This window comes from Chiloscyllium plagiosum, unplaced genomic scaffold, assembly GCF_037043375.1.
Source record: "Chiloscyllium plagiosum isolate Xiang-an unplaced genomic scaffold, Cpla_swu_hap1 HiC_scaffold_31, whole genome shotgun sequence".
In the NCBI taxonomy this organism is placed as follows: domain Eukaryota; kingdom Metazoa; phylum Chordata; class Chondrichthyes; order Orectolobiformes; family Hemiscylliidae; genus Chiloscyllium; species Chiloscyllium plagiosum.
In genome coordinates this window covers 3,895,433-3,920,223 of record NW_028270169.1, presented here as the reverse complement: position 1 = coordinate 3,920,223, position 24,791 = coordinate 3,895,433, and the positions used below count along the sequence as shown (strand labels likewise).

The 24,791-nt window shown below is 43.3% G+C and overlaps 1 protein-coding gene across 1 annotated transcript in view; it reads left to right on the top strand.

Annotated features, from left to right (window-relative positions):
- The first annotated feature begins 7,344 nt into the window (after positions 1–7,344).
- The window catches only part of unc119a1 (unc-119 lipid binding chaperone a1), a 40,986-nt gene continuing 23,539 nt past the window's right edge, over positions 7,345–24,791 (top strand). Inside the window, exon 1 of the mRNA XM_043718091.2 lies at positions 7,345–7,586. Coding sequence (XP_043574026.1) covers positions 7,409–7,586 — 178 coding nt within the window. The 5' untranslated portion in view covers positions 7,345–7,408. The remainder of the gene's footprint in view (positions 7,587–24,791) is intronic.

Sequence of the window (24,791 nt, the reverse complement as noted above, 5' to 3'; positions counted from 1 at the left end):
CCTTCTTCTCTCTTACAAAAACAGCCTCAAGTCCCTCAGCTTTTCCTGATAAGACCTCCCTTCCATACCAGGCAATATCCTCGTAAATTTCCTCTGAACCCTTTCCAAAGCTTCCATATCCTTTCTATAATGCGGTGACCAGAACTATACACAATATTCCAAGTGCAGCCACGCCAGAGTTTTGTGCAGCTGCAGCATGACCACATGGCCCTGAAATTCAATCCCTCTACCAATAAAAGCTAACACACCGTATGCCTTCTTAACAACCCTATCAACTTGGGTGGCAACTTTCAGGGATCTATGTACATGGACACCAAGAATCTCTCTGCACATCTACACTGCCAAGAATCTTACCATTAGCCCAGAACTCTGCATTCCTGTTGCTCCTTCCAAAGTGAATCACCTCACACTTTGCTGCATTAAACTCCATTTGCCACCTCTCAGCCCAGCTATGAAGCTTATCTATGGCTCTCTGTAACCTGCAACATCCTTCAGCACTATCCACAATTCCACTGACCTTTGTGTCATCTGCAAATTTACTAATCCATTTTTCTACACCCTCATCTAGGTCATTTATAAAACTGACAAACAGCAGTGGCCCTAAAACAGATTTGTGCAGTACACCACTAATAATTGAACTCCAGGATGAACATTTCCCATCAACCACTACCCTCTGTCATCTTTCAGCTAGCCAATTTCTGATTCAAACCGCTAAATCACCCTCAATCCCATTCCTCCATATTTTGTGCAATAGCCTACAGTGGGGAACCTTATCAAATGCGTTACTGAAATTCATATACACCATGGCAGCTGTTTTACCCTCATTCAGCTGTTTGGTCAACTCCTCAAAGAACTCAATAAGGTTTATGAGGCACGACCTACCCTTCACAAAAGCGTGTTGACTATCCCTAATCAACTTATTCCTCTTGTTATGGACTAGGCCAGACCATTCTTGAGCAGGCAACCCAGATCATAACTTTGCAATTTGTTTCGGTAAGCGTACAGTGAAAATTATCCGGATCAAGTTAGCTAGATTGACTACTAGGTTTTAAATCAGACAGAAATTTATTCACAAAATTACACAATGAAACACAAAGAACAGAATAAAGAAGCCCTACAGAACTCCAGTCTATCTAAACTAGACTTAATAATGCTGTTCCAAATATACACAACAGTCCCAATAAGCAAACCCCCTTATAAAGCAGTCAAATGAAACAGATGCTTACAGGTTGAAGTTAGAAGGGCAGAGAGAGAGAGAAAGCCTGTTTCCACACAGCTCATTGTTGAACTCCTAACTAGTTCTGGACTGAACTGCTCAGCTAGAGAGATGACCACTCCTCTTTCATTATACAGGTCACCTCTAAAACACGACCACTTTGGCCTGAAGTCTCATCTGTTTACATATAAACAAAAAGGCCTCTCAGTACCCTTTAATCTCTGTACTAAACCAGTCTAATCAGAACCAGGAGCTGGTTTATGACCCCTCTGAAAAAAAACCAAGGACATAGTATCCTTGAGAAAAGGAACAACTCTTTTAAAAAAGGGACCAGCTTTGTGACAGGGTTTGGAGGGATATGGGCCAGGTGCTGGCAGGTGGGACTGGATTGGGTTGGGATATCTGGTCGGCATAGACGGGTTGGACCGAAGGGTCTGTTTCCATGCTGTACATCTCTATGACTCTAAATCCTATCCAACACTTCCGAAGTAAGGCTCACAGGTCTATAATTACCAGGGTTGTCTCTACTCCCTTCTTGAACAAGGGGACAACATTTGCTATCCAGTCTTCTGGCACTATTCCTGTAGACAATGATGCCAAAAAGATCAAAGCCTCCCTGGCTTCCCAGATAATCCTAGGATAAATCCCACCCGGCCCAGGGGGGACTTATCTATTTTCACACTTTCCAGAATTATTTATTTACCTTGCAGGATTTACAAGATGTTTCCTAAGTTTCATCAAATCAATCCCTGATGCATTTATCTCTTCAGCCCAAGAAATGTTTGCTGTTTCACTGAAGATGTATTTAAATCTGTCCTATTTCTCAACGCAGTCTCCATTGAAGTATGTGCCAGCTTTGAGCTTTTCACCAATTCTATTACTGGTTACATCAAGCCACGTTACTCAATTCAGCCACACTGAAAGGATCTCTGGTAGCTTTTGGTCAGCTGTGCTGAGTTGGAATAATTTGCAAGTTGAGAATTGCACTGATAGGTCTGCGATCAGTATACCATTCTATACCCTGCACTGAACAGGTGCTCTGTACATCCTGGAGATCTCTCTGAAACACTTATCAACTTGTCTGAATATTGTTAAAAATCACACAACACCAGGTTATAGTCCAACAGGTTTAATTGGAAGCACACTAGCTTTCGGAGCGACATTCCTTCATCAGGTGATAGTGGAGGGCTCGATCGTAACAGAATTTAAAGCAAAAATTTGCAGTGTGATGTAACTGAAATTATACATTGAAAAATTGATTGTCTGTTAAGCCTTTCATCTGTTAGAATACAGTGATAGTTTCACTTCTTTCATGTGTAAATCACAAAACCTTTTGTAAAAGTTGCATTCTTGGGTTAGCTGTTAACAATGGTGATAGCTAGACAATATGTTGAAGGTGTTAGCCCCCTGTGTTCTCTGTCTATGCCATGATGTTTAGATTGATTCTAATCTAAAAAGTGAGATAACCGAGTTTTACATAAATTCATGCAGTTTTTGAGCTCATAGTTCTACATGAATGTATGCAGTTTTTGAGCAAAGTACAATGTAACCCTGCAAGTACAAATTCACCCCACAAAATATATGTGTGCATGTGGGTCTTTGTCTGTGTGTGTCTGTCTGGGGTGGGGGTTGTGAGTGTGAGGAAGTGTGTGTGTGTAGTGAGTGCAGAGTGTCTTAAGTCTGTGAGGGAGTGCATGTGTCTGTAAGGGTGTGTGTGTGTCTGTAAGGGTGTGTGTAGGTGTCTGTGTGCACATCTGTGTGTACCTGTGTCCGTGTGTATGTGAGAGTGTGTGTGTGTATAGGAATATCTGTGTGTGTAGTGCAATGGTGATCACCTGTAATGTGACATGAACCCAAGGTCGCGGTTGAGGCCCTCCCTATGGGTATCGAACTTAACTATCAGCCTCTGCTCGGCCACTTTCCTCTGCTGCCTGTCCCGAAGTCCACCTTGGAGGATGGTCACCTGAAGGTCCGAGGCTGAATGTCCTGGACCACTGAAGTGTTCCCCAACTGGGAGGGAACCACCTGTCTGTCGCTTGTTGTGTGGTGCCCATTCATCCATTGTCATAGCCTTTGCTCGGTTTCCCCAATGTACCATGCCTCCGCGCATCCTTGTGTGCAACTTATAAGATAGACAACGTTGGCTGAGCACATGAGTACCTGCCATGTACAAGGTGGGAGGTGTTCCCACGCGTAATAGTGGTATCTATGTCCACAATCTGACACGTCTTGCAGTATTCACCGTGACAGGGTTGTATGGAGTTGTCCTGAGAGCCGGGCAGTTTGCTACGAACAATGATCTGTTTGAGGTTTGGCAGTTGTTTAAAGGTAAGTAGTGGAGGTGTGAGTAAGGTCTTGGTGAGGTGCTCATCCTCATTGACAATGTGTTGCAGGTCATGAAGAACATGGCGTAATTTTTCAGCCACTGGGAAGTACTGAACAACGAAGGGTACCCTGTCAGTTGCAGCACGTGTCTGTCTCCTGAGGAGGTCATTACGGTTCCTTGCTGTGGAACGTCGGAACTGGCGGTCGATGAGTTGAGCATCGTACCCCGTTCTTGTGAGGGCATCCTTGAGTAATTCCAGGTGTCCGTCACGTTCCTCCTCATCTGAGCAGATCCAGTGTATGCGTAGGGCTTGTCCATAGGGAATGGCTATTTTAATATGTTTTGGGTGGAAGCTGGAGAAGAGTAGCATTGTGAGGTTGTCTGTGGGTTTGCGATAGAGTGTGGTGCTGAGGTGTCCGTCCTTGATGGAGACGCATGTGTCCAAGAATGAGACAGACAGTCGAGAGTAGTCCATGGTGAGTTTGATGGTGGGATGAAACTTGTTGATGTCACTGTGTAGTTTTATCAGTGACTCCTCGCAATGGATCCAGAGGAAGAAAATGTCATCAATGTACCTGGTGTATAATGTTGGTCGGAGATCCTGCATAGAGAAGAAATCTCGTTCGAACCTGTGCATAAAAATGTTGGCATATGCTCAACTCATCGACCGCCAGTTCCGACGTGCCACAGCAAGGAACCGTAATGACCTCCTCAGGAGACAGACACGTGCTGCAACTGACAGGGTACCCTTCGTTGTTCAGTACTTCCAAGGGGCTGAAAAATTACGCAGTGTTCTTCGTGACCTGCAACACATTGTCAATGAGGATGAGCACCTCACCAAGACCTTCCCCACACCTCCACTACTTACCTTTAAACAACCGCCAAACCTCAAACAGATAATTGTTCGTAGCAAACTGCCCAGCTCTCAGGACAACTCCAAAAAACCCTATCACGGTGAACACTGCAAGACGTATCAGATTATGGACATAGATACCACTATTACGCGTGGGAACACCTCCCACCTTGTACATGGCAGGTACTCATGTGCTCAGCCAATGCTGTCTATCTTATACGTTGCACACAAGGATGCCTGGAGGCATGGTACATTGGGGAAACCGAGCAAAGGCTACGACAACAGATGAATGGGCACCGCAAAACAATCAATAGACAGGAGGGTTCCCTCCCAGTTGGGGAACACTTCAGTGGTCCAGGACATTCAGCCTCAGACCTTCGGGTGACCATCCTCCAAGGTGGACTTCGGGACAGGCAGCAGAGGAAAGTGGCCGAGCAGAGGCTGATAGTTAAGTTCGATACCCATAGGGAGGGCCTCAACCGGGACCTTGGGTTCATGTCACATTACAGGTGATCACCATTGCACTACTCACAGACTTCAGACACTCTGCACTCACAACCCCCACCCCAGACAGACATACACAAATAGATAAAGACCCACATGCACACATATATTTTGTGGGGTGAATTTGTACTTGCAGAGTTACATTGCACTTTGCTCAAAAACTGCATACATTCATGTAGAACTCAGGTCAAAAACTGAATGAATTTATGTAAAACTCGGTTATCTCACTTCTTAGTTTAGAATCAATCTAAACATCAGGTCATAGACAGAGAACACAGGGGGCTAACATCTTCAACATATTGTCTAGCTATCACCATTGTTAACAGCTAACCCGAGAATGCAACTTTAAAAAAAAAAGGGTTTTGTGATTTACACATGAAAGAAGTGAAACTATCACTGTATTCTAACACATGAAAGGCTTAACAGACAATCAATTCTTCAATGTATAATTTCAGTTACATCACACTGCAAATTTTTGCTATAAATTCTGTGTTACGATTGAGCCCTCCACAATCACCTGATGAAGGAGCGTCACTCCGAAAGCTAGTGTGCTTCCAATTAAACCTGTTGGACTATAACCTGGTGTTGTGTGATTTTTAACTTTGTACACCCCAGCCCAACACCGGCATCTCCAAATCATGTCTGAATATTGTGTTGTTAGTATAAAGAATGTGCTCAGAACATTTTGCCTCAGAATTGACCGGTTGCTGTTAAGTTTTGAAACGCTGTATCTCCCTCAAACACCTTTCCAGTAATTGCTGACTTTCCCTGCAGAGGCATTGAAGTCTCCCAGGCGCATGAGCTTATCACGAACAGATGTGGACAGGAGAAAGTGAGGTCTGCAGATGCTGGAGATCAAAGTTGAGACTTTATTGCTGGAACAGCACAGCAGGTCAGGCAGCATCCAGGGAACAGGAGATTCGACGTTTCGGGCACAGGCCCTTCTTCAGATGTGGACAGGGCCAATTCAGATCTTCCAGTTTATTGCATTATATCCTCGGGGCTGCTGAGATTTGGTGTATAAATTCTTGACGTGTTAATTCCAATGGGAAGTGCAGCTGTATGGGGTACTTGTTGATTCTGAAGGAAGTGTCTTTCATTAGGATGACCTGATGATGAAACTCCTTCAGGTCCAAAGCCTGGGTTCAGTGGTACAGAGAACCCTTAAGACTGAAAACTTTGGCTGCAGTGGATGACTGTTACATCGTTTGAGCCTTTTCATGTTCTGGCTGCACTTTTCTGGCTTGCTGGTACTCGGACAGTCATTGTGTGTGCGAGACAGGCAACTCAGAAACTCACTGATACCGCACCAGTAATATCCTAGAGCATTGCCAGTGTGATGTCAGACAAAATTTGACACGGACACGAGGAGATATTGGGGCCAAACGCCCAGTCAGAGAAGCAGGTCAAGGGCATTCTACAGCTGAAGGCACAGTGATGGAGTGATTAAAATTAAAGACACCAGAATTGGAAAAATGTCGAGATCCTGTCAGGGTCTTCTGGTTTAGAGGTGGAAGAAGTTAGAAATGGGAAGGGGTTTGAGCACACAGATGAGGATTCTGAAGACCAGGGTGAGCTGTAAGGTCCGGCGGTATCTGTGGAGTGAGAAACACTTAACATTTCCTGTTCAATATGACTCCTCATCGAACCTGATAACTCCAGTTCCAAAAAAGGGTCACGTGAGGCTGGAAAGGTTTCATATCCAGACACTGCTAGACGTTTTTCCAGAGTTTTGTGTTTTTTTTTTAATTTCAGGTCTTCAGCGTCTTCAATATTTTGCTTTTATCTTAAAATCTAAGGGTGTCTGGATCACGGGCAAAGGGGGGTGAACAACAGTCGCTGGCGAGCTGAGTATGACGCTGATGGCTGAGTTCTGGTTGAGGTGAAGTTGATAAATACAGTACTATACAAGGTGAGGGACTGGTCCTTGCCAAGTGCTTTCCCGACAGGCCAGTGCCCGGTAGTGGGAGCTCTGGTTTAATGGAAACCCGGGCCCAGATTAGGCTGCTTGAACTGCCAGACTCCATAGTCTTGCATATTAATAGCCGCCATCCTTGCAACACGCCACTATTTATTTATTATATATTCAAAACTGCAGCTCGTGTTATTTAAAAATATAAATACGATAAAATGTGAATTAACGAGGGTTTGTTTTTGAATGAATTTGCTGCTCAGGTATTGCAAACGGATTGTACCATTGCTTCAGAAAGGAGGGGGATCTGGTAGGAGAGAACGGGGTAACGATGAGAGGTTTGGAAGCTTGGAGGGGTAAATTCCCCCCAACCAAGTTATTGGTGGATTGTTATGTAATGAATGGGTTGTTTGCGGGAGAGGAAGGAGTGAGGAAGAGTCTATTCGGAGTGGTGGCTGATTGTGTGTGTCCCCTGAATGTGGGTGGTGCAGTCCGCGCTGGATACATTGTAACGGTTTGATTTCCGCTCCAGGTAAAGAGCGGATCTCGCGGCGGCGGCAGCAAGAGCCTCGGCTCCGGGCAGGGAGCCGGAGAGACATGAGCTTTTCTGGCACCAAAGCCCTGAGCAGCAGCGCCAAGAACCAGGACACTGTTGGCATGAAGGTGAAGAAGGCGCCGCCGAGCGAGGGGCTCCCGGCTACCACCGAGGAGGAGCTGCTGAAGAAGGAAACTGTGACCCCCGAGGACGTGCTGGGGCTGCAGAAGATCACCCAGAGTGAGTAGAGCCTCTTTAAAGGGACAGCTGAACACTGCCACGGCAAAGAGAGGAGCTGGAGGGAGACGGGAACGGAGCTTCAGTGTCACCAAAGCTGGGTAGCCAGAGCTGGGGGAGGAGAAGGGCTCAGAGCCCCCCCACCCCAGAATCAGCCGCCCACAGAAGTCGGGTACAGAGTTTCAGAGCTGAAGAACCATCACAGCTAGGTATCGGTGTGGTGGAGAGTCCTTCAGGAGATTGTGTTACTGTAGGTTGGGATAGGGATGGAGACACAGAGTCTCGGGAGGTTCTCCCAGTACCCAACAACCTCAGGGGCTGAGACCTGACAGGCTGTACAGAAGGTGTTGGGAACACAAATATCCCTCAGTTTGAAAAGGCAAACACTAGAACCAAAGAGTGGCACAAGCCTATGGATAGCCTAGATCCAGACAAATGAGGGCAACGAGGAGGAGGAAGTATGTCAGGCAGAATTTACATCCTCTGTTTCTGGACAATCAGCTCACGTACTCGTTCATAGTGAGTATCTGGGGGTCAAAAGTGAAAGGAATGGGACAAGAGCAGTGCCCCAGCGATTTGAGCTGAAGGAACTGCCTCCAAAAGCAGATGCACTTTTAAACACAGAATGAGAGTAACTCTGTCCCAATAAATGACATTTGATAAATGTGTTTATTCCTGTTCCAACTGCCAGTTAGAATCATGCAAAGGAAGGTCAAACTGTCTGTACTGTGATGTCACCTAACAAGTATTATTTTTCAAATGTTACATTATTTTATGTTAGCTTTACTCTTCATGCAAATTCCAGTTTTCCTTGAAGCAAGCGTTCCAGTACCTTGAATATATAAAGTTGCAATTAATTTATTAAAAGTGAGGCTTCGGGAACAAATCCAGCATTTGAGGAATGAAGAGGTGTTATAGACATTGGGAAAATGTGCTCTTTGCTTTTCCATCCAGTGGTTGTATGAAGTTAGATCGAAACCATAGGATTTGGGTCCACTCCATCTCTTGTGCCAGAGACATTGATACAGTGAAGATCTAGAAAATCTTAGAAAAGGTGTACCCTTCATCATTGTTAACACTGGGCCTGACCTTCTGATTTACAGCATTGTTGCAATCCTTAAATTTGTGAGAGTTTTTGATTTATTTGTCTAGATCTGTGCATTAATTGTGTTTTCTATCCTCTGTTGTCAGCTATGATTTGTAACTCAAGAACCTAGCAGAGAGTTCTTTAATCCAATTCTTAGACACATGGAGTATGGTCACTGGCAATATGGTGAACAAGGAGCTCCCAACAACTAAATTTAAAATGGAAGTATTCAATTCCATAGCTGGGGATTTGTTTATCAGAATCCATGTATTCCCAATCAGATAATGTCCAGAGTTGTGATTGATTCTGTATCTGTGTGGTTCTGTCAGGGCTGTCAGTGTCAGAACCACACAGTTTGCAGTCATTCCTATCAAAATTGGGAAAGCAGTGTTTGTTAATCCTACCTGCTTTCCATCTCCTACACAGGTCATTTGGTGGCTTCTGGAAACTGACATTCTCAATAGTCCCCAAGAGAACAGTCCCATTCCAACACACTGCAGTTAATTGGAAAACGAGGTCCCAGATGAGAATTGGCATTTTCTACCTCACTTACCATGCAAGAGTTTTTGTTAATTTTAGTCAACCTGTTTGGACATGTTGTAGTGCACCTTTGGGCAGATGGGTCTTGAATCCAGAATTCTTGGACTAGAGTAGATACAGTACCACTGAGCCTCAAGAACCTGTGAAAGAGTTTTATCCTTGGATTGAAGATCGCTAGATGAATGCTTGGTTGATTAATACTTGGTGTTGTAACACCAACTGTGTGTCATGTCAGTGCCCCTTGCCTTATTATTTAGATGGCATGTCAGGTCATGGGATATTTTGGCTATTGCTTTCCTACGTTATGGTTTAGTCCTTTTAAAGGAAAGTGTATTCACTCTACCTTTTTTAACACCAAAAATGGCCGTCAGTGCTTAGTTTGCTATTTGTGCACGTTTCCTCAGGGTGACCTTATAGGGATTTAAAATCATGAGGGGTATGGATAGGATGAATAGCCAAAGTTGTCTTTTCCCAGGGGTAGAGGAATCCAGAACTGGAGGGCATACATTGAAGGTGAGAAGGGAAAGATCTAAAAGGGACCTAAAGGCAACTTTTTCATGCACATGATGGTGTGTGTATGGATTGACCTGCCAGAGGCTGGTAAAATTACATTTAAAAGGCATCTGGATGGGTATATGAATAGGAATGATTCAGATGGATTAGCGCCAAATGCTGGCAATGGGGCTAGGTCAGATTTGGGTATCTGATCAGCATGGATGAGTTGGACTGAAGGGTCTGTTTCCATGGTATACATCTCTGCGACTGTTCAAGTAAGTAATTTGTTAGTTTGCTTCAGTAGTTGATAAGAATCTCACACTCGCTGATTTGGGAATACCCTAATTCTGGGCATTCAACTAAGACTTTCCTTCAAACTGTAAGTAAAGAGAAGGTTGGTCAAGTTCAGTTAAGGCTATAAATTCAGTCAGGTTGTCTTTTAAGAAAACTTCAAGATCTGTCAATGAGACTAATAGTTTAGAAATGCAAGTGAGGGGTTAGAAACTATCTTGTTCAAGTCAAGTAAAATGAATACTTGATTTCACAGTACTGTTATGGCATAGTTGGAGGCCATTTGGCCCATCATGCCTGCACCTGAACTATTACATAATGCCAATGTGGGGATACATGATTTTCTTTTTTACTGTATCATGGAGAGAGGATTGAAGTGCGTGAGTTCAACTGTAATTGATGTCTTAGTGTTTACTTCCACTGAGACTGAGCACAGTATATCAAGACAGTTCAATAAGTGCTTGCCATCTCTGCTTTTTGGAGAGATTGAAAAGACACAAGCACCTGATTCAGGTGACAGTGAGTCAATAAGGCGACATGCTCAGGTTCTGCTCCAAGTAAAACTGAGACCGCATTGCGGGAAAGAATTGACACAATCTGAGAAGGTTTCTGTGGAAGGGCTGAATTTGCAATATTGGGATTTGCTGCAATGTAGTGAATTAAACTTCCAAACTCTATCCCTTTGGAAAGAAAAAGAATACAACGATCAACAAAATTTTAGAACTCATGCTGCAAAGTTATGTTCTTTGTACTTGGAATATTTTGAGCTGTCTAGCAATGAGGACAGGCCAAGTGGGAACAGATCTGTCCCTGTATAACTTTGGGGTACAGTACTGGTGGGGGCAAGTCTGTCGCTGTGTAACACTGGGTGACAGTACTGGTGGGGACTGGTCTGTCAATGTGTAGCAGGTACAGTACTGGTGGGACAGATCTGATACAACACTGGGATACAGTATATGGGAGATAAGTCTGTCACTGACACTGGATGCAGTAATAGTGAAGACACATCTGTCACTGTATAACACTGGGTTACTCTGAATTGCCACAATTTTTTTTACTGTATTCTTTTGATGTCAATGTGACTAGCACTGACTGACATCACATCCTTGAGCCATGGTTTGAAATGAATATTTTGAAACAGGTGAATGATTTTAAATTATTTACCTGTGCCTGCGACTCAGTTGTGAGTACATCAAGTTTCTTACGATATGAGGAGCAACAGATTTATTCAGTGATGTCATACTGCAAGCTGTTCATTTCCACACAATGATTTGTAAACTTTCCTGATGGAACTGCTAATTCCCTCTAAGGAATAATGCCAGACATTCCTTCGCATCTTATGATTAGGGAAATACTTTCAGCCGATTAATGTAGTTTTGTGGTTAGAGTGACAGTCAGCATCAGTCACAACAGAATGAATATCTTATTGTATCTTTGCTCCACAAGCATATTCTCCGATGTCCCCATGTAACATTCAGTGTCTCCTTTAATTCCCCTTTCCTTAATGTGATTATCTCCATTCCTTTTAGTCCTTGCAATAGATTCTGCATTGTAACCTCGATTGATAAAGGTGTTTCTCCAGTATTCCACATGGTGATACCTTGAAATTAAAACTCTCAATTTTAGAAACCCCTGTAAGAAAAGCTAAAAGTTCAAGGTGAGTTTTAAGGAGTGTCATAAAGGAACAGCATTGTAGATTTTTTTTAAAAAAAACTATTCTCCTATCAACCTATTCAGAAATGTTATTCCACAATTCCGGGTGGCACGGTGGCTCAGCGGTTAGCACTGCCGCCTCACAGCACCAGGGTCCTGGGTTCAATTCCCGCTTGTCTGTGTGGAGTTTGTACATTCTCCCCGTGTCTGAGTAGGTTTCCTTCAGGTGATCTGGTTTCCTCCCACAGTCCAAAGATGTGCAGGTCAGGTGAATTGGCCATGTTAAATTGCCCACAGTGTTAGGTGTGTTAGTCAGGAGTAAATATAGGGTAGGGGAATGGATTTGGGTGGGTTTCTCTTCGGAGGGGCGGTGTTGACTTGTTGGGCCGAAGGGCCTGCTTTCACACTGTAGAGAATCTAACCGAAATCTCTAAAACAAATGAAACTTGAACTTGGGTCTCCTGGCTCTAAGATAGGGATACTACTGTTGTGCTACAAGAGACAGTGTTGTTGAATACAGGGTAATGTGTGAACAGGACTTGGTGTAAGTTAGGGTGCAAGCAGCAAAAGTTTCAAGTGAGCTGCTGTTCAGGAAGTTGGGACGGATGGACACGCCAGGAGACCACTCGAAGAGTTAATTCAACAGCTACCTTGATTAATTGCTTTAAATATTGTTGCCTCTGTGGTAGTGGTTATTTAGAAGTTGAGGCAATCTGTACCATATATGAAATACTAAGCAGCCAGTATGTTTAACACTGAAGCCAGTGGTTAATTTTCTGAAATGTCCAAGGTTGTGAAGGTTAGATGGCTTGACCATGCTAAATTGTTTAGTATCCAGGAATGTGCAGGCTTGATGAATTAGTCTTGGGAAATGCAGGGTTACAGGGATAGAGTAAGGGGGTATGTCTGAGTGGATGGTCTCTGAAAGATCGTTATGGACTTGATGGGCCGAATGGCTGGCTTCCACACTGTAGGGATTCTGAGATTCGATGATCTGAATTGCATCAAACTTGTGCTGACTTCAGAGACAATTTTCTTACATGTTATAAAGGAGAGAATACAGCACAGTTGGGCCTTTCAGCCTAACTGGTCCATACTGAAGTCTCTGCTCCTCACAAACCACCGTCCACCAGATTTTAGTCCCACCAGTCAGTACATCATTTTGTTCATCTCTTCCTCATTAATTTAGATTTCCCTTAAATGCATTGACACAATTCCCTCATTAACTCCTTATCGCAATGAATACCACATTTCCATCACTTTCTGGATAAAGAGGTTTCTCCTGAATTCATGAGATTCATCAGCCCCCTCACTGTGCTGATTACCAATTCATTCTGCTATTGCTTGTTCCTCTTGGTCTATGTCAAGTTCCTTTCCACAGGGCAAGTTTTCTCTTTTCCTATTGGTCTGGAGTAAGCACATGTCTCCAACACTTCTAACTCCCTCCATTTGGAGCTGAACATTGAATTAATTGTGAAAGGGATAAATCAAAAAAGAAAACCCCTTTCTGACAATATCCAGATAATGTTTCGCAAGTATTCATTTCACTGCTGCATTGTTGGGTGTATTGCAAGCCAAACTCTACATGTCGTGATTCCACTAGCAGTGACAGTAGGATAGGACCTCAGTCTGGTGATAAGATGGAGTTATAGTCAGTTTGTATGGTGTAGAACATTGAGAACAACACAGTCCCACCTTTATAGACAACACCCGTCCTGTTCCAGTCTGAAGCTCTTATGGAGTGGTATAGCACACAAGATGACCATTTGGCCCATCATCCCTTTATGAATGAGCTATAGTATTTGCCCCATTTCCCAACAGTATACACAGACTTGCATTTTTTTCCTTTTCAAATACTTATCCAACTAACTTTTGAAATCTCCTGATGAATCTGCTTACAAGGCAGCCATTTTACCATAACCTACTGCATGGAAATTTCTCTTTTTTTTAAGATTAGATTACTTACAGTGTGGAAACCGGCCCTTCAGCCCAACAAGTCCACACCGACCCTCCGAAGAGTAACCCACCCAGACCCATTCCCCTACATTTACCTCTTCACCTAATACTATGGGCAATTTAGCCTGGCCAATTCACCTAACCTGCACATCTTTGGACTGTGAGAGGAAACCGGAGCAAACCCACGCAGACACTGGGAGAATGTGCGTGACAGACAGTTGCCTGAGGCGGGAATTGAACCCGGGTCTCTGGCACTGTGAGGCAGCAGTGCTAACCACTGTGCCACCCACTGGTTCATTTACCAATGATCTTCAAACTGTGCCCTCTAGTTACTGATCCTCTTGACACTGAAAACAGTTTATCTTATTTATTTTAGCAAAACATTTCATGAGTTTGAACACTTCTATTAAATCCCTTAATCAAGTTGCTGCTGGAGGGAGAGCATTCCAAGTCTTTCCACTTAACTGATGGCTCTCACCCTGATAGCATCCAAGTAAATCTCTTCATGGCTTTCACATTCTCCTGAAAGAGTGGTTACTGGAATTGAACACTCTCCTCCAGCAGAGGCTTTACCAGTGTGTTATAAAGGTTTAGTACAATTTCCTTACTTTTACTGTGCATCTATTCATAAAACACAAACTCTCTAGTTAAATAATTATCTTTATCCTGAACTTACCCACCATGACTTCTTTTTTTTCCAAGTTGTCTATCTATGTTTTAAACAGCTACAAGGACAGGAACTTCCTGTATGTAGTCAGAGTGGATATGTGGCCATGTTGAACAATAGCCTGGTGTTGTCCATGTTTGTCGGGACAGTGGCACAGTGCCTGTGTTACTGGAATAATATTCCTGAGAATCAATTCTGTGTGTGGCACTTTGAGATTTTGGTCGCAATTAGGAACATAAAGCCAGTAAAAATGAAAACGAAACGATGGATTGTTGCAAAAACCCAATGGTTCCTAACTCCTTTTAAGGAAAGGAAACCAACCATCTCTATCTGGTCTAGGGTTAAATGTGCCTCCAATGGGATTGACTGTGATCTTATGGCAAACTAAGCTGTCACTTCTCCAGGGTCGGTTGGCCACACCTCCCAAACTATCAACACTTCAATGTTCTCCACAGCTGGATGGATTGTTTACCTGCAACTGAGCCTAATAGACTCTCAAAATCTAGGCTGACAGGAACCGGGACCCCCCTGCTGGCTCTTTCTGGCTAGAAAGCAAGTCAATGTTGTCCCTGGCAGTTCACCCAAATGATCATGATGTTGTGGAGAGTGACATCAAAGCAGAGCGGCATCCTATCCACAATGACTGCAGTTCGCTAGGTTACTTTTATTCCACATGGGGTGATGACTTAACAGCATTTAAAAGGCTTCTGGATAGGTATATGAATAAGGAGGGTTTACAGGGGTATGAGCCCAGTACGCCCCTCCTCCAAGTCCCTCCTCCCTACCTTTTATCTTCTCCTGCTGAACACTCTCTGCTCATTCCTGAAGAAGGGCCTGTGCCCGAAACGTCGAATCTCCTGTTCCCTGGATGCTGCCTGACCTGCTGTGCTGTTCCAGCAATAAAGTTTCAACTATGAGCCCAGTGCTGGCAAATGGGACTAGATTAGGTTAGGCTATCTAGTCTGAATGGACGAGTTGGACCAAAGGGTCTGTTTCTGTACATCTCTGATTGGCGTTCTCTCTTCTTCCACACTGAGATCAGCGCTCCTCACCGCTGAATGTGAGCTATTAGAGAAAGGCTTCCCTGTTGTGGTTCAGTGGTAGTGTCCTTACCCCTGAACCAGGAGGATGGGTGCAAGTCCCACCTGCTCCAGAGGTATATAATAACATCTCTGAACAGGTTGATTTAGGAAAATAGGTTAAATTTTTAAAAATAGAAAATCAGAAAGAGTCTTCTGACAGTTGAAGCCTGTGTTGGTCACACAGTACAGTACAGCATTAGCGTTTATTCTGGAGGAAGTTTTAGTTGGACGGGGCTGCTTGGGATCAATGAGAGAACCCTCCAGAGGCGTCTGCCAACCTTTATCTTCGCCATGTTTGTTAATTTCAATGCCTGACTGCACGATAATGGGAGAGAAAGAGATAGGGAGGGGGATCGTTAGGGTGAATGGAAGGTAATATCAAGCTAAACAGAGTCCCTGTCTGTGTAAGGGGCTACATTTTAATCAGGATAAAAAAAACACACAAATACTGATGAACGACTCACTGAAGTGGCAAAAATAAACCTCCTTTCCTTGTTGAACTGGGAAGATTGAGCAGTGTTTTGGAATGTGAGCAGAATGCAAACTAGTCTGCAGCCACTGTCAGAATACTAAAAGCATGCTGACTGATGGCTGGTTAAAGGCAAAGTCGACTTGCATTTCTATCTGTTTTTTCTCATTTCCCAAATACTTCAACATGCAAGCATGCAAAGTGCTGTCTAAAAGCGCAGTGTCCTATGTGGTCAAAGACAGAAGCCATTTGGGCACAACAAGATCCCAGAAGCAGCAAAATAATGTTTCAATTCACAAAGGATGGGGTGGGTAACAGGGCAACAGGAGCACAGCAAGTAGTGGAAATCTGAAAACACAGAATGCTGGAGAAACTCAACAGGTCTGGCAGCATTTGTGGAGAGAGAAACTGAGTTCATATTTCAAATCCAATGTGACTGTTCCACAGAGGAGAAGCGATCTGGAGGGCTTTGAGAAGGCAACCATTAATCATCACTTTCTCAATGCATACCGGGGAGGGGGGCAATAATTGCTAATCATGTCGGCAATACCGATGTCCCTAGATGAATTTAAATAATGCTCAGCTGGTCTGGCAGCATCTGTGGAGAGAAAGCAGAGTTAATGTTTCTGGTCCAGTGACCTTTCTTCTGAAACTCCGTAGTTTCTCCTTGTCCTGATCTTGCCCACCGCAATTTTTTTTAAACTGTGTTTCAACAGCTGTAAGGACAGGAACTTCCTGCATGTTGTAAGACCGGATATGTGGCCATATTGGGCAACAGCCTGGTGTTGTCCATGTTTGAAGATCCAGTGTCACAGTGGTGATGTTATTGGAACAATAATCCACGGAATGTAAATTCTATCCCAATGTGGCACTTTGAGTTTTGGTTTTAATTGGAAATGTGAAGCCAGTAAAAATGAAACGAAACTTTTGGTCTGTTGCAAAAACCCTATGGTTCATAACTCCTTTTTAGGAAGGGAAACAGGCCATCTTTATCTGGTCTAAGGTTAGATATGCCTCCAATGAGATTCATGATATGGAGTTGCTGGTGATGGATTGGGGTGGACAACGTTAGAAGTCACATGATAGCAGGTTATATTCAACAGGTTTATTTGAAATCACAAGCTTTTGGAGCTCTGCTCCTTCATCAAATGAAGGATCTTAACCAGGTGTCATGTGACTTCTGACCTTGTCCAATGGGATTGACCTTTAACTTTGTAGAATCTGCTCTGTTGCTGTCCCTATGGTCTATGGTGGCATGTCCCAAGAATTAATTCTGGGATTTCAGTGCTTCATTTTCAAAAAGAACTGCGGATGCTGAAAATCTGAAACAAAAAGCAGCATTGACTTCTGAAGAGGATCTACACAGACCCAGCACACGACCCTCTCTCTGTATTTAGCGTGGTGAATCCACCTAACCCGCACATCTTTGGTCTGTGGGAGGACACATGCACATGGTAAAAAAAACCCACAGACACGGGGATAATATGCAAACTCCACACAGACAGTCACCCGAGGCTGGAATTGAGCCCAGATCTCTGGCACTGAGAGACAGCAGTGAGAACCACTGAGCCACTGTGTTACCCCTGAATGTAGAAAGCAACAGAACAGGTGGATTTGGGAGGTTTTATACATAGATCATAAAAAGCTAGCATCTAAATTCAATGGATAATAGGGAAGGCGAATGGATTTTTTATTTCAAAGGGAATGGAGGATATGAATAAAAATATGCAAGGCCCTATTTATGAACAATTTTGGTCTCCCTACCTATGGAAAAACATACTGGTGTTGAAGGGCTGTCTTTTGAGGCGAGATCGAATATGTTGGGTCTGTACTCATTGAAATATTGAAGAATGAGAGGTGGCCTTATTGAAACATACAAGATTCTTGGAGGGGCTTTTCAGCACCGATGCTGAGAGTTACCTTCCCCTTGTAACAGAGTCAAGGGCTGGAACCTCAGAATAAAGGGTTGCACATTTAAACACAAATGAAGAATTTTCTTCTTTGAGGGGAGTGAATCTGTGGAATCCTTTACTGCAAAGGGCTGTTGAGGCTGGGTCATTGAGTATGTTCAAGACTGAGATAGACCCTTCTAATGAGTAAGGGAATCAAGGTTTTGAGGCAAGAGCAGCAGAGTGGATTTGAAGATTATCAGATGAGCCGTGATCTGTGAATGTTTTTATTCAATCATGCTAAACCAGCATTTATTACACGTCCTGAATTGCCCAGCGGGCAGTTCAGAGTCCACCCCATTGCTGTTGGTTTGGAGTCATGTGTGGTCAAGACCTGGGTCTTCAGTCTAGTGATAATGCTACTAGGCCATTCTCTCCCCATTAATGGAGAGGCAGAGCAGATTCAATGGACTGAATGACTTATTTCTTCTCCTAAGTTTTATGATCTTAATTATTTGGAGGTGGGACCAATTGTATTATTTCCAAATTTACAAATAACCGAAAACTTGGTGAGAATGAAAGCTGTGAAGGGGTTACAGGGATTTAGACAGGCTGGACTGAGTGTGTTAGAACCTGGCACGTGGGATAGAATGTGGATAGGTGTACTCAGAACAAAGGTGCAGAATATTTCTTCAATGTTTGCAGATTCGGAAGTGTTGATGTGCAAACGGCCTTAGGTGTCCATGTTCATTCGAGCGTTCTTGTGAGACTGTAGAAATGGCTCCACCATTGAACCAGGAGTCCAGAGGTGTGTAATAACAGTTCTAAATATGTTGAGAAAATATACATGTTTATCAATTATTGAAAGCAAGCATACAGATGCAGCAGACAGTTTAGGGAGCAGATAGCATTTTGTCTTCAGCACAAGAAGATTTGAGTGTAGGAAGAAAGCGGTCTTGCTCCATTTGTACAGAATACTTGAGACTCCACCTGGAGTACTGTGAGCAGTTCTGGTCATGTGCCTAAGCACAAATATACTTGCTGTAGAAGGAATGCAGCAGAGTTAACCAGCCTGACCCTTGGATTGCTGGGGCTGTCCTTTGAGCAAAGATTGAGAAAACTAGGCTTGTATTCTCTGGAATCTAAAAGATAGAGATGGGATCTCATAAAAACTTAGAAGGTTCTTAAAGGATATACAGGGTGGATGTAGGAAGGGTATTACCTCTACCTGGGACATCCCAGAACCAGGGGACACAGTCTCAGAATAAAAGGCAAGCCATTGAGGACTGAGATGTGGAGGAATGTCTTCACTCAAGGTGATGAATGTTTGGAAATCTCTATTCCAGAGAGTGATGAGAGCTCAGTCATTAAGTTTGTTCAAGCCAGAAACTGATAGATTTCTAGTTACTAATAACATTGAGGGTTATGGGAAAATGGTGTTGAGATGGATAATCAGCTGTGAATGTTGGGTGAAGCTTGAGGGGCTGAATGGCCTACGCTTGTTCCAAGTTCCTTTGGTAAAAACAATGACTGCAGATGCTGGAAACCAGATTCTGGAGTAGAGTAGTGCTGTGCAATAAGGTCATAGCAAATCTTCCCATGTTCCTGTTTTCAGAATGACTCTTCTCTCCTGAAAAGACCAAATCCAAATCTACGTAATTTAGAATTAGTGTGAACTCGGGTCCAATAAAATGATAATGAGTAACTGCTGCAAATAAGAAGAGCAGCGGCAGGATGATGCTCCTGAGTATCAAAGCAACGAGCAGACACATTGACATAAACTGATTATATCTCTGACTCTCAGAATAGAAAGAGAGGTGGGGGATTATCCTCCGTTCTGGGCTTCTCTCTGGCTTGGCATTTATGTTGCAGATTTGAAATACATCAGGTGGCTTCCAAGTTGCAGTGTCTCAGTGTGTGACTTCTACATAACATATCTCTCTCTCTCAACCCCACTATAAACCCAGAATCTGCCTGTTATCAGCAGGAAAAATACCTTCTGAAGGGAAGTGGACCTACATTTACATTTTTGCTCGTGAAATGTAGCATCATATTATTGTTTCACCTGTATCTCCCAAAGGGCAGACCCCTCCAAACTGGAATAGTGAAATAGAATTTTAAAGATGACAAACTTAAAAATGTACTAGGGAGTACTGAACTATGACAGGTCAGCGCCAAGACAGCGTTGCGTTGTCGGGGAGTCAGCGCTGAGGGAATGGCCATGCTGTTAGAGGGCCAACACTGAGGGAGCACCACATTGTCAGAGGGTCAGTGCTGAGGGAGCGCCACACTGTTGAAGGGTCAGTACTGGGGTAGTGCCGCCCTGTCAGAGGGTCAGTGCTGGGGGAGTGCCGCAGTGAGGGAGCATCGCACTGTCGGAGGGTCAGTGCTGGGGGAGTGCCGCACTGTCGGAGGGTCAGTGCTGGGGGAGTGCCGCACTGTCGGAGGGTCAGTGCTGGGGGAGTGCCGCACTGTCGGAGGGTCAGTGCTGGGGGAGTGCCGCACTGTCGGAGGGTCAGTGCTGGGGGAGTGCCGCACTGTCGGAGGGTCAGTGCTGGGGGAGTGCCGCACTGTCGGAGGGTCAGCACTGAGTGTCAGTATTGAAGCCATTGAACTGTTGAAGTGGAGGAAACTGTTCAAAATTGTGGCAGCTGTTTATGCACATCTCCAGATTCAGACCTCGTGTCTCTAAGGAAGCTAGTACAATCACCTCAATTGCAGTTCTCACATTGCTATTAAAATGCTGAGGTTGGATCAAGGCTGTTCATAATCTGTACGGGTGTTATAAATAGCAAGTGCTTATCTCTAAGATTACTCTATTCCTGTTCTGTATCAGGCTGCTATCTTTTTGGCAAGACTGGTGATCCATGCTGAGATGTTGGTCAAGTTTTAACCCCCGTGGTCTGGCTGGAGGGCCAAGTCCAAACTGAAAGCTTCCCACATATCCTTTAATATAGAAACATGGAAAATAGGAGCGGGAATGGGCTATTCGGCCTTTCCAGCCTGCACTGCCATTCCATGTGATCATACAACTCAATGGCCTTTTCCCATTTTCTCCTTACCTTTTGATTACTTTAACTCTAAGTGCTAGATCCAACTCCTCCTCAAAATCATACAAGGTTTTGACTTTGACTGTTTTTTTGTGGCAGAGAATGCCTCATGTTCATCACTCTCTGGGTGAAAACATTTCTCCTCCTCTCAGTCCTTCATGGTTTACTCCTTATCCTTAGTCTATGACCCCGTTATAGAAAACATAATTCTTGCAACTGAGAGAGGAAAGCTGACAGAGGTAGTAAGTAGGAATAGTGATGAGGGCATGTTGACCGTGTGGGTAATGTTGATTGTTTACAAATTGGTAGGTACTTGAGGTATTTGCATCACTATCAGCGAAGGTACCAGAGGGTGAAATGAGGTGAAAAATGCCATCTTAAACGGATATGAACTAGTGCAAGAAGCTCAAGACAACATTTTCAGAATCTAAGGAGGGAACCTGGTCAAACATAGGGGAAGTTTGAAAGCATCAAACGAAGTAACTTTGATAGATGCATAAGGGCATTGAAAGTTGATCAGTCTTATGACGCTGTTAGACTGTTATTTTGGAGGAATTCAAAAATTCACTTCCTGAAATCGTGAGAACTCATGGAAGAGCTTGGAGTTAAAATGGCAAGACTAGCAGTGGGAATAGCTGGTGATTGAGTTGGTTCATAAATCAAAGTTTGGTTTCCAACATTAATTTCAATCTGTGAGGGATAGAAACAGAGGAGAAGAGAAATCCCCAGTTGGTAAGGGAAAAGGAGATCTCATTGAAGATAGTTTACCACAGGGTAGAAAGGAGACCTGTGAGGGGGAAAGAGAAGTAAAAAAGCTCGGGTGTTTTCACTGCAATAAAGTAGGACACATGAAGTCACAGTGTCGGTGGGTTAGAAAAAGCACAGGGAAGACAGATATAGGAAAACAGGATAAGCCAGTGGGGTTTATTGAAGTAGTAAAGGAAGCTAAATAACTGCAGCAGAATGTACAGACTAGTCAGGGCTTGGTTAATAAGTACCAGATTTCTTGAAGGAATTTACCTTTCTGGGTAAGGTTTACCTGTGTACCAGGAGTAGGAGGTAAGGAAATTAAAATTATAGGATACAGGAGCAAGGTGAGAGATGTGCAGGTATGTATTTGGGAAGGTGTATTGCCAGAAAAGGTGGGAATATGTGAAATCCATAGTGAGAAGAATAGTGTTCCATTGTGTCAGGTGAGATTGGAGAGTCCAGTGAAAAATGGTGAAGTGGTGATGGGAGTAATTGAGAAATTCTTTGTTCCAGAGATACAGTATATTCTCGGGAATGAGATAGCTGGATCACAGGTGAGAATGATGCAAGTGGAAATCGGGAAATGAGATGTTACAGGAAATATATCCTGGGCTTTTTCCTGACTCTGTGCTAACAAGGTGATAAAGCCACCCAGTTGAAACAGGAGGAGAAATTTAAAAATAAAGATAAGGAAGCTAAGTTCAAAATTATGAGAAACAATGTTGGTCAAATGCTTGAGAGAAAAAAAACAAGAAGGTGGAGGACAAAGTGGATATTTTTAGTAAGAGAGGTTAGTTGAATTACAACAAAAAGTTGAAAAAATAAAAGCACTTGTAGCAAAAACCATTCACAGAGGAAGAATTTGAGTGTATCCCATGATGTTACTATTGTAAAAATGAAGTCTTGATGAAGAGATTGAAACTATTACAAATTCAGGCAAGCGAAAAATGGGCAGAAGTTCATCAAGTTATATTATTGGTGCATTATAGAAATGAAATAAGTGGACCACTGAAATTAATTAAGGAAAACTTGGTAAGTCAGAGGTCAGAGATCACATGTTTGGACTGCGTCAAATTTTAGGGAATGGTTAAATAGAGCGGGTGAGTTGGCTAGACAGCATTTGAAAATAGCACAGCATATGAAGAAATAGGAGGCAACAAGAAATAAAATTCGTAGTTTCACTGGAGGAGATAAAGTGTTAGTGTTACTGCAGTGGTAGCTGATCTTTTAAAGGCAAGGTTTAGTGGGCCTTAGGTAAAAGCAATGACTGCAGATGCTGGAAACCAGAATCTGGATTAGAGCGGTGCTAGAAAAGCACAGCAGGTCAGGCAGCATTTGAGGAGCAGGAAAATCGACGTTTCGGGCAAAAGCCCTTCATCAGGAATAGAAAGAAAATTGAGTGAGGTGAATTACTTGATAAGAATTCCAGATAGAAAGAAATCTGAGTGTATCATGCAAATATGCTCAAATAGTATTTTGATAGGGAAGGAAAGCAAGAGGAGAACGTGTTACTGGTTACAACACAGAGGGAAGAACCAAGTTCCGATAAATTCGAATTTGATATTCCTCAAATTAAAAAGCCAAGTTTCTGAGGAAGGGTCACTCAACTCTGATATCTCTCCACAGCTAGTGCCAGATGTGCTGAGTTTTTCCAGCAATTTGTGATTTGATTTATTGTTGTCATGTGTATCTAAGTATAGTGGAAAGATTTGTTTGGCAAGCAATACAGGCAGATCAGGGCAAACGAGGACACACAGATCTAAGACAGAGTGAGACACACAGGGTTATAGTTGCACAGGAGGTGCATGAAGCAAGATCAACATTAGATTTGAAATTAGAGAGGTCCGTTATGCAGTCTAATAACAGCGGGGAAGAAGCTGTTCTTGAATCTGTTGGTGCATGTGATTAAGCTTCTGTATCTTCACTTGTGTCCATACACATGGACAGTGAAGGATACCAATTCGACTGAGACAACGTATCTATCCTAGTACAAGCCAAACACAGACATGCACGGGGAGTCCTGGAAGCCTGGCACTCAACCCGGAACGCCATTAACAAGCTCATGGATTTAGATCTCATATACCAACTACTGAGAGACAGAACCAGCAACAAAACCGGAAATGACAGCAAACCTAGCAGATCACACACACAAATGCAAGTGGGACAGAACACCAACACTTCACCAGAGGTACACTGATGATCTTACCTAGTACGGTGATGAAACGTCTGCAAACGAACTTAACAGCTCAGTGAGCAAGACAGCAAGCTCATTGACAACTTGAGCTACAAATCTTCTCAAATATCTTCATCTTCTGCCAAATGGAAGAGAGCATTACGGGGTGGGAAAGGTCTTTGATGATGGTGGCTGCCTTTCCATGGCAACAAGAAGCATAGACAGAGTCAATGGATGGAAGGTTGGCATCTGTGATCGTCTGGGCTATGCCCACAACTCTCTGCAGTTTCTGGTCCTGGGGCAGAGCAGTTGCCATACCAAGGCATTATGTATCCGGATAGAATGCTTTCTGTAGAGTATCTGTAAATGTTGATGAGGGTCCTTATGGACATGCCGTATTTCCTAAGCCACTTGAGGAAGAAGCAGCGTTGTTGTGCTTCCTTGACTGTTGTATTTACGCAGAAAGTCGAGGACAGATTGTTGGTAGTTGTCACTCTCAACCCTGATGAGGAACTTGATACTCTCAACCCTGTTTAACAAACTAAGAAAACTCTCAAATTGAGCTGAATTATTGACGTACCCTTTAAGGAAAATTGAAAAGACATGAGAAGGTTATTCCAATCATGTGGAGAGATATGTGCAAATAAGCTGGGAAGTAATAACATTATTGCACATGATGCAGATACAGGAAATGCTGATCCTGTTAAGCAACATCCTTAGAGTTAACCCTCTAAAATTGGCACAGGTTCAAAAATCAATTGAAAGCATGTTCAAAGACAATATAATCAAAGTGAGTTTCAGTGGACTGCAGACTGTCAGAAGGCATTTGACAGCCTGAAAGCTGTTTAACCACTGCCCCAGTGTTAGCCACACCTAATTACCCAAAGCATTTCAAAGTGGCTATCTATGCACGGATGTGGGTGTTGGCGCTATATTCTTGCAAGAAGCTGACAAGAAGGTAGAAAGATCTACTGGGTATTTTTCCAGAACGTTGAATATTCATCAACAGAAATATTCCACAATTGAGAAAGAGACTTTGAGTTTGGTATTGACAATGCAACGTTTAAACATTTATGTTGCTAGTAATGTGCCTGAGACAATTGTAA